Source organism: Salvelinus alpinus, chromosome 31 (genome assembly GCF_045679555.1).
Source record: "Salvelinus alpinus chromosome 31, SLU_Salpinus.1, whole genome shotgun sequence".
NCBI classification, from domain to species: Eukaryota; Metazoa; Chordata; class Actinopteri; order Salmoniformes; family Salmonidae; genus Salvelinus; species Salvelinus alpinus.
Genome location: NC_092116.1, coordinates 16,469,480 through 16,489,301, shown reverse-complemented (window position 1 = coordinate 16,489,301; position 19,822 = coordinate 16,469,480). Strand labels below are relative to the sequence as shown.

At 45.6% G+C, this 19,822-nt stretch overlaps 1 protein-coding gene across 1 annotated transcript in view; it reads right to left on the bottom strand.

Moving 5' to 3' along the window:
- Positions 1-19,822, bottom strand: part of LOC139561881 (ephrin-B2-like) — a 103,813-nt gene extending 83,991 nt beyond the window's left edge. The window contains exon 1 of the mRNA XM_071379268.1: positions 18,216-19,822. Coding sequence (XP_071235369.1) covers positions 18,216-18,364 — 149 coding nt within the window. The 5' untranslated portion in view covers positions 18,365-19,822. The remainder of the gene's footprint in view (positions 1-18,215) is intronic.

Sequence of the window (19,822 nt, the reverse complement as noted above, 5' to 3'; positions counted from 1 at the left end):
AAAGCGGGACGGAGCGAGGGAGAGAGAGGGAGGTGGAGAATGAAGTAGCTGTAATTGGTAGGTTTTTGAAAAGGGAAGAGAAAGGAAAGACAGAATTAGTTTTCCATCTGCGGCCTCTCTGGGGAGTGCGTGTGTGTGTGTGTGTGTGTGTGTGTGTGTGTGTGTGTGTGTGTGTGTGTGTGTGTGTGTGTGTGTGTGTGTGTGTGTGAGGCCAAAGCGGGTCAGAATGACATGTTGGATTTTCTAAGGGTTCTACAGGTCACACTCATCTATCAATCAACAGGACTAGAGGGAGAGACCCACTCCATCACCCTGTCTCTCACACACACACACACACACACACACACACACACACACACACACACACACACACACACACACACACACACACACACACACACACACACACACACACACACACACACACACACACACACACACACACACACACACACACATCCAGACACAAACATACAGACACACACACACACATACAGACACAAACATACAGACACACACACATCCAGACACAAACATCCAGACACACACACATCCAGACACAAACATACAGACACACACACACATCCAGACACAAACATACAGACACACACACATCCAGACACAAACATACAGACACACACACATCCAGACACAAACATACAGACACACACACATCCAGACACAAACATACAGACACACACACATCCAGACACAAACATACAGACACACACACACATCCAGACACAAACATACAGACACACACACATCCAACCACAAACATACAGACACACACACACATCCAGACACAAACATACAGACACACACACATCCAGACACAAACATACAGACACACACATACAGACACAAACATACAGACACACACACATCCAGACACAAACATACAGACACACACACGTCCAGACACAAACATACAGACACACACACACATCCAGACACAAACATACAGACACACACACGTCCAGACACAAACATACAGACACACACACATCCAGACACAAACATACAGACACACACACACACACATCCAGACACAAACATACACACACACACACACACACACATCCAGACACAAACATACAGACACACACACATACAGACACACACACACATCCAGACACAAACATACAGACACACACACACACAACCAGACACACACATACACATCCAGACACACATCCACACACACACATCCAGACACACATCCACACACACACACACACGCACGCACGCACGCACGCACGCACGCACGCACGCACGCACGCACACGCACGCACGCACGCACTCACACACACACACACACACACACACACACACACACACACACACACACACACACACACACACACACACACACACACATACAGACACACACACATACAGACACACATCCAGACACACACACATCCAGACACACACACACATCCAGACACACACACACATCCAGACACACACACACATCTAGACACACACACACACACACACAGGCATGGGTTGGTGTGGGCTGGGCAGGTTGATTATAGTGTAGGTCGAGAGAACTGTGCAGGGATTAGGAAGAATGCCTATGGAGAGGTAGAGAGAGAGAGGTAGTGAGAGAGAGCGCGAGAGAGAGAGAGTGAGGGGAGAGAGAGAGAGTGGGGGGAGAGAGAGAGGCTGCACAAAGACGCACAGCCGGCGGCGTGATGTGATGCGGCACTATGAAACGGTTAACGACGTGGTTTACATACAGCGCGATGGATTATCTCTCCCTCTCCTCTTTTCATTCCCTCTCCCCCTCTCATTCTTTATCCCCCCTCCATTGTGACATTGTGTGTCGGACTATAGAACAGCAGTGTAGCGGATTGAATGGAATTCTTCCCTTCTTTCTGGAGAGAAAATTAATAATATAAAAACTCCCCCGATCCCCTTTCAGTCCTCCTTATCCCCTCCGTTTCCCTCATCCCTCATCCGCTCCTCATCCGCTCCCTTGTTCTTGGTGGAAGGAATGAAGAAGTGCACGGTGGTCAAGCTAGAGAGAAGAGTCTAGTTGAGCAAACTAAGAAAAGTGCCATCATTTACTTTAGTATTGTCCTCAAGGACTGGGAAGAGAACACAAGACAAGAAGATGGCGCATCATTGGTTGTGTAACAGAGGTGTAGGGAGAGAGAGAGAGAGAGAGAGAGAGAGAGAAAGAGAGAGAGAGAGGTTTGTGAGAGAACTAGGTGAGAAGAAGAGAGAGGGAGAGGGTGTGAAAGAGAGGTGTGAGATGGAGGGAGCGCTGTGGGGAAGGTTGAGGATGACAGCGGCAGGTTCTCTTTCTCTCTCTCGCCCTCGTGTATTCGTCTCTAACCTCGATCTCATTCTCTCCCCCATTTCTCCAGTCAGATGAGATTACCTCCCTAGATTTCTCCCAGAGATTGGAGCAGATTACCAGTAAGAAGAACCTGACCCACACATTTGATTCATTTAGCATATGCACGCACACAAACAGATGAACATTCTACATTAGAGACGGAGAGAAAGCGAGAGGAGGAGGAGATGAGCGGAGTGGTGGAAAACCAGTTAGAGGAGGGGAGTGATGACAGAAGAGAGAGAGAGAGAGATGGAGAGATGAAAGGAAAGGTAGACAGAGTCCTCCTAATTGAGAAGGATAGAAAAGGAGGGGTCGGACAACCACGTCTGTCAGTGTTACTGTGTGAAACAGAGGTGACAACAACAACCAGAGTATATTGGCTTAAAACACTGATGCTATCAAGGGATATACAGTATACACCAAATCTGTTTTAAGCATTTGATTTTGTGAGAGAAAATGTGTGTGTATGCAAATGATTGTGAATGTGTATGTGTGTGTTAGGTGATATCTCTGTGCACTGCAGGGACACGCCTTGGCTTCTCTCTCTGTCTCTCAGTGTGACATTGTCGGACGCCTGTCACTGGCGCCCTGGCACGGCACACTGGGGGACGAGCCACACACACACACACACACACACACACACACACACACACACACACACACACACACACACACACACACACACACACACACACACACACACACACACACACACACACACACACACACACACTATGACTCTCCTCCAGGAAGGAGAGAACACACGGGTTGGACAGAGAGATAGAGGAGGAGAGAGAGAAGGGTTTAGAGACCAGAAGGCGGAAACCCGGCTTATGGGGTGCTATAAAAGGAGGAGAGAGGGATGGAGAGGGGAAGATGAATTCAGCTATACTGAGCTTCTCTGAGACAGGAGGGTGAAAGATGAGGAATGAAAGTCAAGAAATGTCTGAACTTTGAGAAGGAAGGAACATGTAAGAAAGTAAGAGAGCGAAAAGAAGAGTTATGAGGGAATCAGTGGTAGAGAAGAGTTGGAGAGAGGAGATCTGGATAGAAAGTGTATGACAGAGCTACTAGAGAGAGAGAGAGAGCTACTAGAGAGAGAGACAGAGCTACTAGATAGAGAGAGCTACTAGATAGAGAGAGCTACTAGATAGAGAGAGAGAGAAAGAGAGCTACTAGAGAGAGAGAGAGCTACTAGAGAGAGAGAGCTACTAGAGAGAGAGCTACTAGAGAGAGAGAGAGAGAGAGAGAGAGAGAGAGAGAGAGAGAGAAAGAGAGCTACTAGAGAGAGAGCTACTAGACAGAAAGAGAGAGAGAGAGAGAGCTACTAGAGAGAGAGAGAGAGAAAGGAGAAGGAAGGAACATGTAAGAAAGTAAGAGAGCGAAAAGAAGAGTTATGAGGGAATCAGTGGTAGAGAAGAGTTGGAGAGAGGAGATCTGGATAGAAAGTGTATGACAGAGCTACTAGAGAGAGAGAGAGAGAGATACTAGAGAGAGAGAGAGCTACTAGAGCGAGAGCTACTAGAGAGAGAGAGCTACTAGAGAGAGAGAGCTACTAAATAGAGAGAGAGCTACTAGAGAGAGAGAGAGCTACTTGAGATAGAGAGAGCTACTAGAGAGAGAGAGAGCTACTAGAGAGAGAGAGAGCTACTAGAGAGAGAGAGAGCTACTAGAGAGAGAGAGAGCTACTAGAGAGAGAGAGAGAGCTACTAGAGAGAGAGAGCTACTAGAGAGAGAAAGAGAGCTACTAGATAAAGAGAGAGCTACTAGGTAGAGAGAGCGCTACTAGAGAGAGAGAGAGAGCTACTAGAGAGAGAGAGAGTTACTAGAGAGAGAGCTACTAGAGAGAGAGCAACTAGATATAGAGAGAGCTACTAGAGAGAGAGAGAGAGAGAGCTACTAGAGATAGAGAGAGCTACTAGAGTGAGAGCGAGAGCGAGAGCTACTAGAGAGAGCGAGAGAGAGAGCTACTAGAGAGAGAGCTACTAGATAGAGAGAGCTACTAGAGAGAGAGAGAGAGCTACTAGATAGAGAGAGAGCTACTAGAGAGAGAGCTACTAGAGAGAGAGAGAGAGCTACTAGAGAGAGAGAGAGCTACTAGAGAGAGAGAGCTACTAGAGAGAGAGAGAGCTACTAGAGAGAGAGCTACTAGAGACAGAGAGAGAGCTACTAGAGAGAGAGCGAGAGAGAGAGCTACTAGAGATAGAGAGCTACTAGATATAGAGAGAGCTACTAGAGATAGAGAGAGCTACTAGAGTGAGAGAGAGCGAGAGCTATTAGAGAGAGCGAGAGAGAGAGCTACTAAAGTGAGAGAGAGCGAGAGCTACTAGAGAGAGCGAGAGAGAGCTACTAGAGAGAGAGAGCTATAGATAGAGAGAGCTACTAGAGAGAGAGAGAGCTACTAGAGAGAGAGAGCTACTAGAGAGAGAGAGAGAGCTACTGGAGAGAGAGAGAGAGAGAGCTACTGGAAAGAGAGATACTAGATAGAGAGCGAGCTACTAGAGAGAGAGAGAGAGAGAGCTACTAGAGATAGAGAGCTACTAGAGAGAAAGAGAGAGAGAAAGAGAGAGAGCTACTAGAGAGAGAGCTACTAGAGAGAGAGAGCGAGTGCTACTAGAGAGAGAGAGAGAGCTACTAGAAAGAGAGAGCTACTAGAGAGAGAGAGCTACTAGAGAGAGAGAGAGCTACTAGAGAGAGAGAGCTACCAGAGAGAGAGAGAGCTACTAGAGAGAGATAGCTACTAGAGAGAGAGAGCTACTAGAGAGAGAGAGAGAGCTACTAGAGAGAGAGAGAGAGCTACTAGAGAGAGAGAGAGCTACTAGAGAGAGAGAGCTACTAGAGAGAGAGCTACTAGAGACAGAGACAGAGCTACTAGAGATAGAGAGCTACTAGAGAGAAAGAGAGAGAGAAAGAGAGAGAGCTACTAGAGAGAGAGAGACAGCTACTAGAGAGAGAGAGACAGCTACTAGAGTGAGAGAGAGCGAGAGCTACTAGAAAGAGCGAGAGAGAGAGCTACTAGAGAGAGAGAGCTACTAGAGAGAGAGAGACAGCTACTAGAGTGAGAGAGAGCGAGATCTACTAGAGAGAGCGAGAGAGAGAGCTACTAGAAAGAGAGAGAGTTGAAGAGAGAGACACATTTGTGAGAAGACATAGGGGCATAAAGAGTAGATGAGAGAGCTACTAGAGAGAAAGAGGACCAGAACTGGAGAGGAGGGTGGTGGTCTTTAATCCCCTTACAGACTGCTTTGTTGAGTGATTGACAGCTGAGCGTGCCACGTTTGAGGCGAAGTGGGGGGAGCCCGAGGATTATCCTCCCCTCTCTCACACCCCCCCTAAGACCAGGTCAAGTGTTACATGCTATTTTCTGTTATTTTCAACACTCTTTCACACTCCCCGAGAAAACAATCATTGTCTTGTTTTTATTGTTTTGTAAATAATGCTTAATATGACATGGGTAAATCTGGGCAACAGGCAGGGAAGCAAGGAGGCATGACATTCACACACACACACACACACACACACACACACACACACACACACACACACACACACACACACACACACACACACACACACACACACACACACACACACACACACACACACACACACACACACAGAGCAATAGAGGCCCTTCCATTCTCTTTCCAATGTGAAGGATTTTAAATAAAGGAATAACAGCACTCAGACTGTCAAAAAGACAGACAAGAGAAACTATTGTCTTTATTGTCAGTACTGTGACACTGACAAGTAGAAGGAGTTGACTGTACTGTCGCATGAATGATGGGTGATTGAATTGTGAGCAATTTAAAGTGAATAAACTAACTTTGTATAAAAGAGATAGGGTTGACATCCAATTGAATTACTGCACATTCTTCATCAGACACTTCTAGTTTAGATCAAATTAGATCTGAGTATGGGATTCAACCAAAGCTAACATAAGCACACAACTCTAAACTGAGAATACAAAATATCAGGAACACAATCATAATATTGAGTTGCACCCCCTTTTTTCCCTCAGAACAGCCTCAATTCGTCGGGGCATGGCCTCTACAAGGTGTGTTAAGCATTCCACAGGGATGCTGGCCGATGTTGACGCCAATGCTTCCCACAGTTGTGTCAAGTTGGCTGGTTGTCCTTTGGGTGGTGGACCATTCTTGATACACACAGGAAACTGTTGAGCGTGAGAAACCCAGGAGCATTGCAGTTCTTGAAACAAACCGGTGCGTCTGGCACCTACTACCATACCCCGTTCAAAGGCACTTAAAGAAGTATGTTCACCCTCTGAATGGCACACTTACACAATCCATGTATATTGTCTCAAGGCTTAAAAGTCCTTATTTAACCTGTCTCCTCCCCTTCATCTACACTGATTGAAGTGGTTTTAACAGGTGACATTTACATTTGACATGTTATTCATTTAGCAGATGCTCGTATCCAGAGCGACTTACAGTAGTGAGTCCATACATTTTCATACCTTTTCCCTTATTGACATCAATAAGGGACCATAGCATTCACCTGGTCAGTCTCTGTCATGGAAAGAGCAGGTGTTCATAATGTTTTGTACACTCAGTGCAGATCCTTGAATGTATGTGCACTGTTGAGCTGCGTACACACACACACACTGACGCACACAAACCAGTAGCAACACTACAGACCACATACATCTAGAGAGGTTACAGGGCTCAATCAATGACTATGATCCATATGCATACACCACACACACATCCATCAAGTAAACATTCTCAACGAGCTCCAGAGATGGAGAGGGGCTGGAGCGCTAAAGAAATACAGGAAAGGGATCTTTTGTCCCCCTTTCCCCCTCGCCTCTCCCCCAATGACTAGCATTCTTCTGGCCCTCTTTACTCTGCACACAGAGAGAGAGAGAGAGAGAGAGAGAGAGAGAGAGAGAGAGAGAGAGAGAGAGAGAGAGAGAGAGAGAGAGAGAGAGAGAAAGAGAGAGAGAGGGAAAGAGAGAGAGAGAGAGAGAAAGAGAGAGAGAGGGAAAGAGAGAGAGCGAGAGAGAGAGAAAGAGAGAAAGAGAGAGAGAGAGAGAGAGAGAGAGAGAGAGAGAGAGAGAGAGAGAGAGAGAGAGAGAGAGAGAGAGAGAGAGAGAGAGAGAGAGAGAGAGAGAGAGGAAAAGAGAGACCATTCCATCTGTTTTCTCTCCTGTGGTTCCTGTACTGCAGCTTGACTCCAGTGGAGGGAAAGAAAGAGGGACGGAGAGAGAGGGATGAAAGAATAGAACATCCCTCCTCCGTGTGTGTGTGTGTGTGTGTGTGTGTGTGTGTGTGTGTGTGTGTGTGTGTGTGTGTGTGTGTGTGTGTGTGGGTGTGTGGCCCTAGCACCAGATGCAGGACAGGTTCAGGTCTCTCTCGTTCTCAGGAAGTCCCAAATTGCTTTGACACCACTTTGATAGACAATCATGACTATTCATCCTGCCTTTTGAAATGTTTATTATTTACTAGAGGGAGGGGAGAATAAGGGGAAGAGAGAGAGAGAGATTGGCAAAAACCAGTTAAACCACCCACAAAGGGTGAGAGAGAGAACAAAGAAAAAGAACAGAGCAATTTAAAACGTATAAACCTTATCGGCTGCCAACTCCGTGTAACGTGATAGAGGGGAGGATATGGAAAGATGGACATTTCCACTGGCCTGGTGTGGTGGAGGAAGGGGGGAAGACAGACAGAAGGAAGAGGGAAGGAGAAGTGAAGGGGGAATAGTAAGTAGAGGCGGACTAATTTAGCAGAAGAGAGAGGTTAAGAATAAGTTATAAGTGTATGCGTGTGAGAAAGTGTGTTGGTCTGTGTGTGTGTGTGCGTGTGTGAGTGTGTGTGTCTGTGAGTGTGTGTGTGTGTGTGTGTGTGTGTGTGTGTGTGTGTGTGTGTGTGTGTGTGTGTGTGTGTGTGTGTGTGTGTGTGTGTGTGTGTGTGTGTGTGAGGCCTTTCAGCAAGGCACTGAAGGGGAGCTCTTTTGTTGATGAGGAGGGGGGGGGGGGGGAGAAGGGAAAGAAAGGAGGGAGTGAAAGGTAGAAAAAGAAGTGAGCGATACGCTACTGAAGGAGAGGGGTGCGCCTCCAAGGAAATGTAACTCCTCCAGTTGGACTTTGGCCAGCACTGGGAGCAATAAAAAAAATCATCTGTGTGTGTGTGTGTGTGTGTGTGTGTGTGTGTGTGTGTGTGTGTGTGTGTGTGTGTGTGTGTGTGTGTGTGTGTGTGTGTGTGTGTGTGTGTGTGTGTGTGTGTGTGTGTGTGTGTGTGTGTGTGTTAGTGCTTACCACAACACAGGCGGACAAAGAGAAAGAGAGAAAACGTCAAAAAAGAAAAACCAGCTCGCTCCATACCTCCAGGCATGCATAGTAAGATGTGGGTGTAAGTTTGTGCGTCTGTGTCTGCATGTGTGTGTGTGTGTGTGTGTGTAAGCAGCCAGAGGATCCGATTTAATCCTGTTGGTGGAGCAACCTCTATACAAGACGGATCTTGTTATGGAGTTGACGTGGACAACAAAGACTGTGTTCACAGTCTATGGCAATGTCTTCTTTTCCCATTCCAATGTGTTGTACACAGAGACCTAACATCCTGGTCACCGGCGCTACTATGCAGAGTGGAGAACCACTGTCCTTTCATTATTCTCTCCCTCTTTCACTCGATTATCTTCATAGCCGACTAACAACAACCGTGAGATAAGTGCTCTCTCTTTTCTCGTTCCCTACAACATTTTGTACACAGACACCTTGCATCCAGGGTCATATTCATTAGTGCACACCAAACAAAAATGTTTTGCAACAGAAAAAGGAAACACCTAGTCAGGTAGTTCAGATACCATAAAGCTTAAATTAATAGCCCAGCGTTTATTTTCTTAAATCACTGAACACAAAAGGTTCTCATGAGAGTCAGGCGTCCCTTTCCTTAATGCACACAGCCTTTGCTCATTTTCATAGTTAATTGTTAATTCCAGCATTCACTTCCAGCATTTTAATCAATTTCTTAATTTCCTGCACTAATGTGTTATCATTGATACACTGGCACCTTTTTTCTGTTTATGTATGCCTCTATAAAAAAAATAAGAAGAATTCCTTGACAATAATTATTCTCTTCTTTGACTGCATTTTCTGCTGTTCTTATTCCTTACCGCTCGCTAGAGGGCGAGCGGTCAATTTCTGGGGTTCTGTACTCCCGAAGTTGTTGACTTGTTTTGTGCTTGCCAGTTAGCTAGCAGTTCTCAGCTGTTAGACGCCAACGGCTAGCAGTGTCTTGCTAGCGATGAAAATGGATGATTGACATAATTTTTGTTGAGTAGTTACTGAATTATTTAAAGATGCACTATTCAGAAATTGCTCTGCCATTTCCTAATTTTAGTTTGTGACAAAACAAGCAAGTATAGTGTAGAGAATCATTTTACCATCTAAACCTTGGTGAAATATATTTTCCATAACCAACATGTTGTATTTTCAACTGTTTGTAGCTGATGCAAGATGCAAAAATTTAACTTAAAAACAGGAAGCATAGAAATAGTGCACATAGAACAGATCTACCACTTTTTAGATGTGCTTTCAATGAGAATGACAGATCTATTACTCACATTTCTATGTTACATACTGCCGCTTTAATGTAACAAATTAAACATTAAACCTCGTAAACAATTCATGTAGATTCATGATAACCTCGTAAACAATTCATTTAGGCTATTTGAGACTCCGTGCTTAATTGAAGTTTCATGGTAGTCCCTCCCTGTTTCAGTCTGTTTTCTTCTGTTTGGTGCCTAATGAACACAACCCTGATCACTAAGGATACTATACTGAGTGGAGTTTGTGTAGTCTAAGCTCTAAGAAATCGGCTAGCTAGCTAGACAAGGTCATGGTTTCCCTTCAAAGTGCTTTAGATGTGGTCTAATGGTCTGGCCAGATGGACTGAAGGGAACTGAATTCATACAGTCTGTTCTTATGGCTGACAGTGTTTTTGGGGGGGAGAAGGGAACTGAATTCATACAGGCTGTCTCTATGCCAGTGGGTTCTAGTTACGAACACACGGACACAGAGACAGTGGTATGAAGTAGTATTGAAGATGCAGTCCGGGATCTTAAGTAATTCGGAACATATCGTACAAACTGGAATCCGTAACATATCGTACAAACTGGAATCCGTAACATATCGTACAAACTGGAATCCGTAACATATCGTACAAACTGGAATCCGTAACATATCGTACAAACTGGAATCCGTAACATATCGTACAAACTGGAATCCGTAACATATCGTACAAACTGGAATCCGTAACATATCGTACAAACTGGAATCCGTAACATATCATACAAACTGGAATCCGTAACATATCGTACAAACTGGAATCCGTAACATATCGTACAAACTGGAATCCGTAACATATCGTACAAACTGGAATCCGTAACATATCGTACAAACTGGAATCCGTAACATATCGTACAAACTGGAATCCGTAACATATCGTACAAACTGGAATCCGTAACATATCATACAAACTGGAATCCGTAACATATCGTACAAACTGGAATCCGTAACATATCGTACAAACTGGAATCCGTAACATATCGTACAAACTGGAATCCGTAACATATCATACAAACTGGAATCCGTAACATATCGTACAAACTGGAATCCGTAACATATCATACAAACTGGAATCCGTAACATATCATACAAACTGGAATCCGTAACATATCATACAAACTGGAATCCGTAACATATCATACAAATTTGCAAAAAAAAACGTAGTGTACAATTGTTCACAATTTCCAGGGACCCGTTTGGGCTCGTGAGCACCACTTTGAAAACTACTGGCTGACATGATACAAAAGCCCTGGAGGATCACATGAACCTGTATGAATAGCAGTAAGTAGAGTATGAATCAGGAAGAAGTATTATGAGGGTTATAAGATAACAACAGTAATACCATAGAAGTATTGTATGAATGGTGAATAAAGGCATGAGAAGGTTGGGGTAGTATGGCCAAGCAGTATCATAGCCTCTTCTCATATTATAGCTGTGTGCTGTGGTCAACTCTGTGCGTGTGTGTGAGAGATATTGTGAAGAATGTGTCTTCGGCGGTGTTAATGGCACACAGGAAGAAGCTCTCAGGGTGATGATGATCAATTGGCCATCACTCACTATCTGGGTCACGACACATCAGACCACAGCCCCGTCACCCCTCTGCTAACTCTCCTCTACTCCCACTTTCTCCATCCCTTTCTCCCTCCCCAGTCAATCACCGGCCTCTCCTCCTCTCTCTCTCGCCATCAGTGCCAGACCTCATGTCATCATCCACCCCTCTCTCTCTCTCTCCCGCCTCCTCCTCCCCAAAGAGTCAGTAAGCACTGTCAGTTACTGTGTTACTGTGACATGATTCAGCTGGCTAGGTCAGGATAAACATTCCCATTGCTCTCTGACACACAAACGTGTGCGTGCACACACACACACACACACACACACACACACACACACACACACACACACACACACACACACACACACACACACACACACACACACACACACACACACACACACACACACACACACACACACACACACACACGCACACAGTTGCCAAAAGAGAAAAACATAAAACATGTTTGACTAAAACTGACATGAATAAACACAGAACTGAGCACTTCTGTTAGGAACAGACAAAGGTGTCTCTCAAATGGCACCCTATTCCCTATATAGTGAACAACAATTCCCTATGGGCCTTGGACAAAAGTAGTGCACTAAATAGGGAATAGGGTGCCATTTCAAACACACGCTAAGTTTGTCGGTGAAAAGAGACCATTTGACGCCACTAGCTCAAAGACAGACAGGAACTGTTTTGAATAGATCTAGTTTCTCAGGAATGGGAGATAACAGAATAACTGTGGCTTTATCCATTGCTTTGTGTTTATATGCTTTTATGCATAACGTTGAGCCAGGCATGCAAATGAAGGCCTCGCCTCACCAACCTGAGGGGGATAGGAACACCTTGGTTGGAACACACACACAAGCAGGTACTGATACACACACACACGGAGGTGATAATTGTAATCCAGGCCACAGGTCTGTGGGGCCAGGTCTGTGCATCTTAGCATCTGTAGGAGGAGGAAGAGCAAGAGGGAGGAGGAGAGGAAGGAGTAGGAGGAGACGGGTGAGGAGGAGTAGGAGGAGGATTGCCCTGTGAGGTCAATCCCAGACCAGCTCAGCCCAGCCGTGGTGAGACCAGGCCACTCATTAGCTTGGTTCACAGTCCCCTCTAAGCAGGATCATCCCCCCCTCACGGAGGCATTTGGTCTGGCCCAGAGAGGACCGGAGGACTGGGAGGCTGGGGTGGGGTTGACAGAGGGGCCACGTGCTGAGAGCGGATCCTAGATCAGAGGAAACCTGGGGGATTTGGGGGGCACCACCCCTTGCCCCTGTCTCCCCATCTCTCCTACACACACCCAGGCCAAGGCCGATTAGCTTTGTTTAACCAGTGGATCAGGAGGATGAGAATCACAGATCTCAGTGGGCCAGCCTGCTGATCTATAGGCCATGTGGATGGACATTATTGTGTTGCACCCCAGGGCACTGCTCTCATCCAGATGTACTGGAGAGCAGAGAGAGCCCCCATTGCTTTTCACTGTGTGTGTGTGTGAGCGCGCAGTCCACCAGTCCCCTATAAATGTAGAGAGACCATTCTGCCAGTCTGTTACAGGTGGAGATCTTCTCATATTGTGATTTTGACAGTTACTCAGCTATGTACCCGGGGACTGAAACCTATACAACTAGTGACCCTAAAGAACCACAAAGTATCAGACTACCATTCATTCCTGAAACCTCATGTGGTGTGTGTGTGTGTCTGGGCTTCTGACATGCTGTCTGGACATGGTGTGTGTTGGACTCTCACATCACACACAAAGTGACTGTGATATATGAAGCCCACACACTCACACGCTTCAAAGGGGTAGTTAAGTCAGGTCGTCTGAGTATTCAGTGTAACGCAGTGTGTGTGTGTGTTTTGTGCGTTTGTGTGTGTGAGAGACATGTCCATGTGTGTGTCTGTCTGCTTGATCTCATACCCCAGGGAGCAGAGAGACAGAAAAGGACACCCCACTACTACCCTGCCTACCTGCCCTCCCTGAGTGGCGACCCGCCTGGGTGGCTACCCGCCTGGCTGGCTACCTTACTAGTTTCTCCGTCAGTGAGCCAGCTGTGTAGTGTAGTGGCTAGCCTGTTCTTTTCTGCCACATCAGCTTAAAGCTCTATTCATATCTCCCGACGCTTTCGGCTCGTAAACTCTCTCTCACACACAACTTGGCCTTTTCAGTTAGAGGAGCAAAAACAAGTGCCTGCTGCTGAGGATGCTTCACCGTGCAGCTAGGAGACAAGAAGCTCCCCATACTCTCCCTATCTCTCTCTCTATCTCTCTCTCCCCCTCTCCCTATCTCTCTCTCTATCTCTCTCTCTATCCGTCTCTCCTCCCTCCAGTGCACTCCAAGCTCCTACTCTTTTCTTTATCCCCCTAATAAACTTAACAGTAGATATTCGCTAATCATTTTTGCCCCAGGATCCGTGTGACTAAGCTTACTGCTTCTCATACACTCCTATCCACACAACAGAAATCCCTCAATGGAAAATACATAATTCATATATAGGGAAACATAAGGGTGGATTTATGGTTGAATTAAGGTTTGATTGTACCCATACAAATAGTCACTAATTAACCATAAATTACACTGCATTAATAATATAACCTACAGTAACACCCCCCACCCCCCCCACCCCCCTCTTCTTCTCACCCTCCTCCCGATTACATTTTCATAACCTTTCTGTTTTGAGACCCTGTTGTGCTCTGTTTTGTTTTTATTTTTCTACTTGAAACACTTAGCCTAGTTAACCAGCCTTTTATCCGGCGTTAAATTAGCAGACGATTAATTCATTATTGAGAATCTGGAAGGGGTACAAGTCACCGCGAGCAGTCGAGGGGAGACACCCACCCACCCCCCACCCCCCCCCCCCACACACACACACGTTTACAATAACCTACACTCTTTGAAAAGGTTCCAAAAGGGGTCTTCGGCTGTCCCCAAAGGAGAACCTTTTTCAGTGCCAGGGAGAACCCTTTTTTTACACCCTCTGTTGAAATGGTTCTACATGGAACCCAAAAGGGTTTTACCTGGAACCAAAAAGGGTTCTGGTATGGGGACAGCTGAAGAACCCTTTTAGGTTAGAGAGACAGGGAGAGAGAGACAGGGAGAGAGAGACAGGGAGAGAGAGACAGGGAGAGAGAGACAAGGAGAGAGAGAGGGAGAGAGAGACAGGGAGAGAGAGACAAGGAGAGAGAGAGGGAGAGAGAGACAAGGAGAGAGAGACAGGGAGAGAGAGACAAGGAGAGAGAGAGGGAGAGAGAGACAAGGAGAGAGAGAGGGAGAGAGAGACATGGAGAGAGAGACAGGGAGAGAGAGACAAGGAGAGAGAGAGGGAGAGAGCAGACTTATTTAGGCTGATAGACCAGACCAGCTCGAGAGGCATGCAACCCTCAAACCCTTTAACAACTCCCAATCTGATCGTACACACTGGAGCATCCAAAACCCTAGCATAGGCTAAAATCATATCACATCTAATGAAGCCATTTATCTTCTACTGTGTGTGTGTGTGCCTGTGTGTGTGTGCCTGTGTGCGTGTGCGTGTGCGTGTGTGTGTGTGTGTGTGTGTGTGTGTGCAGACACATGCATCTCCAAGGGTGGTGCACTCTCTGTACAGAGACCCAGCCAATGTGACCCAACGCCATCGGCCTGATGTGTGTGTGCGTGTGTGTGTGTGTGTGTGTGTGTGTGTGTGTGTGTGTGTGTGTGTGTGTGTGTGTGTGTGTGTGTGTGTGTGTGTGTGTGTTGGCTGTACAGCATTAGCGACCAGCTTTCCTTCCAGTCCCCCTCCTAACTCACAGAGAGTAATAACAGATTCGATCTTTCATTAGCCCAGCGTGTAGTTGATAATGGGAGATGCTGAGATAACAATAAAGGTGTGTATGTGTGTATGTGTGTGTGTGTGTTAAGTGTGTCTGGGATAAGGATAATGTATGTCTCGGGGAGATTCTCCCAAGGTGATCGTTCTGGTTCAATTCCTGTTCCTTAAAGTATAACGTGTACTGGCACTTGTGTCTTAACGCGTATCGATTCACGTACATTTTGAGTCATTCCACCTTTAATCCTCCTGACTCCATCCTCCTCTCTGTTGTTCCCTCCACCTCTCATTCACTCACCCTTTTTCTGTCTCTAACCTTTCCCTATGTTCCATCCATCATATTCTTCCCCTTCCCTCACTCTCTTCTTTCACCTACCTTTTCCTATGTTGTAACCATTCCACCTTTTTCAATCCATCCATCCAGCACCCCTCCCTCTCTCTCTCCCTCATTCCCCAGCTCCTTTCTCTGACCTACCTTTAGTCACCGAGTGTCCCCTGCTGTGTAGCTGTATAATTAGCGCCTGAATGTGACACGTTTTTAATTTGCCACGTCTAGTCACTGCGCTCTGAGAGGAGTGAGAGAGCGAGACAGAGAATGACAGGAAGAGAGAGAGGCTTGAAAAAGTGTGAGAGGAGAGAGAGACAGAAGGTAAGAGGGAGAGCGGTGAGAGAGGAATGGACAAGAGGATGGAAATAGACAAGAGACTGGGAGAGAAAGAAAGAGGTAGAGAATGAGAGAGAGAGTGATAGGTGGAATGGTAGAGAGAGAGTGAGGCAGCGAGGGAGAGAGGCAACGAGTCCATGAAAAGTCCGTGAAAAAAACAGGCCAATGTAACTTGAAGAAGAGATTGACAAGTGGAGAGATGGAGGAGGGCAGCGAGGGAGTTGGATAATGTAGAGGTGAACACCCTAAACATCAAAGCAGCGAAATGAGGGATGGTCTTCAGGATAACTCCTCATCACAGTCACCAGTACATTTGCTACAAAGCCAAAATGTGGACCATGCATGCACTTCATGTGAATGTAATATTTTATTCAGGCTTTACATGGCAGTACGTGATCATTTTGACAGTATACAGGAAATATAGTGTGTGTGTTCGGAAAGTGGGGGTTCTTCTTCTCTTAAACACTTGTCAACGTGTAATAACTTGTGTAATCACCATGTTTCAAACATGTAACAACATGAGTTACAGAGCAATTATTTTGTGCGATGAAGTCAACCGTTGGGTCTATTTCTCCTGTGACTGTCTCTTTCCACTCCGTGGCACTTAAGGAAGTGTGAAAGGGTAGCGAGTGTGAACGTCGCCACGGTTTCCCATTACTTACATTTTACATTAGTTCTAGACATAGGCCTACTTACCTCACAAATGAAGGTAACAGAACTTAGAAGTGACAAGTCAATTAAATTAGAACCCAATCGCATACTGTTAATTAACCAAACATTAGGCCCACTCACAAAGTACTTCCATTGCTACCCCTCCACTCCTTCGGTGAAAACCACCCTCCATTGTCCAAGGCTGATGTACCCATCAGATTACTACGCCCACTGCGACGAAGACTCTGTGTGCATCTCAAGTGCCACCCTATTCCCTATGTAGTGGACTACAAAGTGAATAGGGAGATATTCGGGACGCAGTGCCTCATTAGGGGCTTCTGCCAAGAGCTACAACGGCAGAGCCGTGCAGAATTAGATCTCTCCTCGCTGTAGCATCTGTTGAAGGAAAAAGAGGCCCCGGAGTAGCCCAGTCCACGGACCACATGGACGCATTAAAAACCTATTCATCTTAAAAACAGCCCTCGGCATCTGTAGCTGGGCCTAATAGCCGCGCATAACCTACATTCCGTTCCAGACTGAGACCAGCTATGGAGTCTTTGAGTAGGCTACCTACCACACACGCCATCGCCACCGGGTGTCAATTCAGACGCACGGAAATTGGCGGAGGTGTGAGGAAACTGATGGAAGGTGGTCTCGGTTGTTAGGCAGAGTAGCTAATGGGAGGTGTTTAAAATGACATTTCTCACCTAATGGACTTTCCCTTTTCCAGAGGGAAAAATGCAAATGACTTGAATGTGTTCAGGGCAGGCAGCCTCTATTGTTAATCAATGTCAACTTGGCCTACAAGGCTGCACCATTTCTAGACCACTAAGATGAATATGGTTTTATTATTCAAAGTCTATTTATATAGCTATAGCCTATATAGTTGAATCTCACCCAGAAATGACATAGGCCTAGATGACAGTAGCCAAAAGAAACAAAGTTTATGCACATTAACTACAATGTAACAACCAAACAAATGCAACTAGATAATTGACACAGAATTTTGATTACAATGCCTGATTGCAATAGATAGGCTTGATCACAGTTTCCCAAACTTGGTCCTGGGGCTCTCCCTGGGTGCAAATTTAGGTTTTCGCCCTACCATTACACAGCTGATTAAAATAAACTCATCATCAATCTTTGATTATTTTAATCAGCTGTTTAGTGCTAGGGCAATAACCAAAACATGAACGCTATTGGGGAACCAGGACGGAGTTTAGGAAACACTGCTCTAGATGAGGGAAACGAATTTCATGCCTGGAAAGGGAAAATCGTTTTCGAAATGATGTCGTAAAATCCCTCAACACACACACACACACAATACAAACTGGCATTTACGAGCCTGGGCCACATAAAAGCCCATAACTTCTTTAGCCTTAGATAACTCGAGAGAGAGAGAGAGAGAGAGAGAGAGAGAGAGAGAGAGAGAGAGAGAGAGATACAGTTGTATAGGCCTGGAGTTATTGCACACCCTTCTCCAAACTTCGTTGAGAGCTTTAAACTTCCACATAATAAAGATAGGCCTGTAATTATCGTTTACAAAAGACTAGAAGGTAAACATCACATAGTCTGCACCGCAAGGCTTTACTTTCCACTCTTACCTTTTGTTCAATGAATTCCAATAGATAGGCTCCATGTTGCTCGCCGCCGTCCCCAGTAAATCCATTAAGATTATCAGCAGAAAGCCCAGTCTACTCCCACTTCTCCGACGCGCCATTGCAACCACACTAACCCGATTATTTACCCCCATTTAAAAAATAAATGTGATATTTTCTATGATGTTGGAGATGGGGGACTTTCAAAACAAAGACTATAGCCGTGAAGGCTATAGGTGAGTCACTCAATGCGTGAATATGAGATATCGTGCCTTGGGCAACCTCATGGATATAAACCGAAAATAGAACACAAAAACGCGTAATTGACACTGAACTATGACAGATAAAAGTTGCTCTATCCGTGACCGTTGGACGACAATATAGGCTGCGTCCTGCGTAAATCGACAATATTTTCTGTGCGTGTCCAGGAGAAATACTATGCAAATCCCATGACTTTCTGATTATTTTGTCATTAGTCCCTATTTTTTCTCCTCAATGCGATGTCCACTGGTTCGTGCACAACTCCCCTTCTTCCTCAAAAAGAAATCCCGTGGATCGATTTCTAGTGGTATTTATGTTGCGTGTTGGTCTTGGCTATAATTGTTTTTTCCCAAACAATGTTCCCTTGTTGTCTGCGCCGATTCTGTTCGGCTTCTCTCCCATTCCTTCTTTTTTTAACGGATTTTCCACCAATATAGAAAGGGTACTTTATTTATTTTTTTAAATCGAGATAGAAGCGCTAATGCTGTGTTTAAAAATGGAAGAGGATTTTCTCTCGTTTAGAACAGAAGCTCCATCCCCATAAAGACGCGTTGATGCTTGCTGGTCGGTGGATTTGTCATTGCGCGGTCTGGTCCCCACTCACTCCTTGTTCTTTCTCTTCTCTTCCAATTAGTAAATCCGAGATCCTATCCCAAATGATTTGTAAATGCGACTGGCAAATAAACCTCGGTTAATTTTGACATCCAAGAACCAACTTATCACAGAACAAATAAAAACACTTGACTAGAAAGAGAACTGAAGACAAGAACATCTCCAGCCTATTCAACTTCAACTAACCAGACGAATATGAACAAAATAAAACTTGGAATAATAAATATACGTTTAACATAGGCTATATCCTTATGTTATAGACTAGCCGGTCTGGTGTGGCGAGTCATTTGGAATATAAATAGCTTCCCTTCTCCGTCAATGTTTTCCATTCGATAGCCTATCTCCCCCGTCTCACTAGTTCAAATTCCCACTCGTTTGACTTGCCTAACGCTCGGAGCGTATTGACAGACTGCCTGCTTGTTTGGGAAAAGGGGAGGGCAAATGGGAGGTGTATGCTCGAATGAAAAAAAAGACCCATCTCCCGACTGGCAGGCGCACTAAAGGAGCGGAAAACTCCTTTCGTTTTTTTTTTTGGGGGGGGGGGGTCGAGTCGGTTTTACTCAATGTATATATCACCCTCCTTCCCCTCTCCTTGTGGGGGGGTGGCAGCCGCTCTGGACCCCGAGCCGAGACACGCAGGACGAACTCGGACTCCTCCAGTCTCTCCTTTCGGTCTTTTCTGCCTCTTTCAAAGAAAGCTTCCCCTTTCTCTGCTTCATCTGTTCGCAGACTCCAGCAAA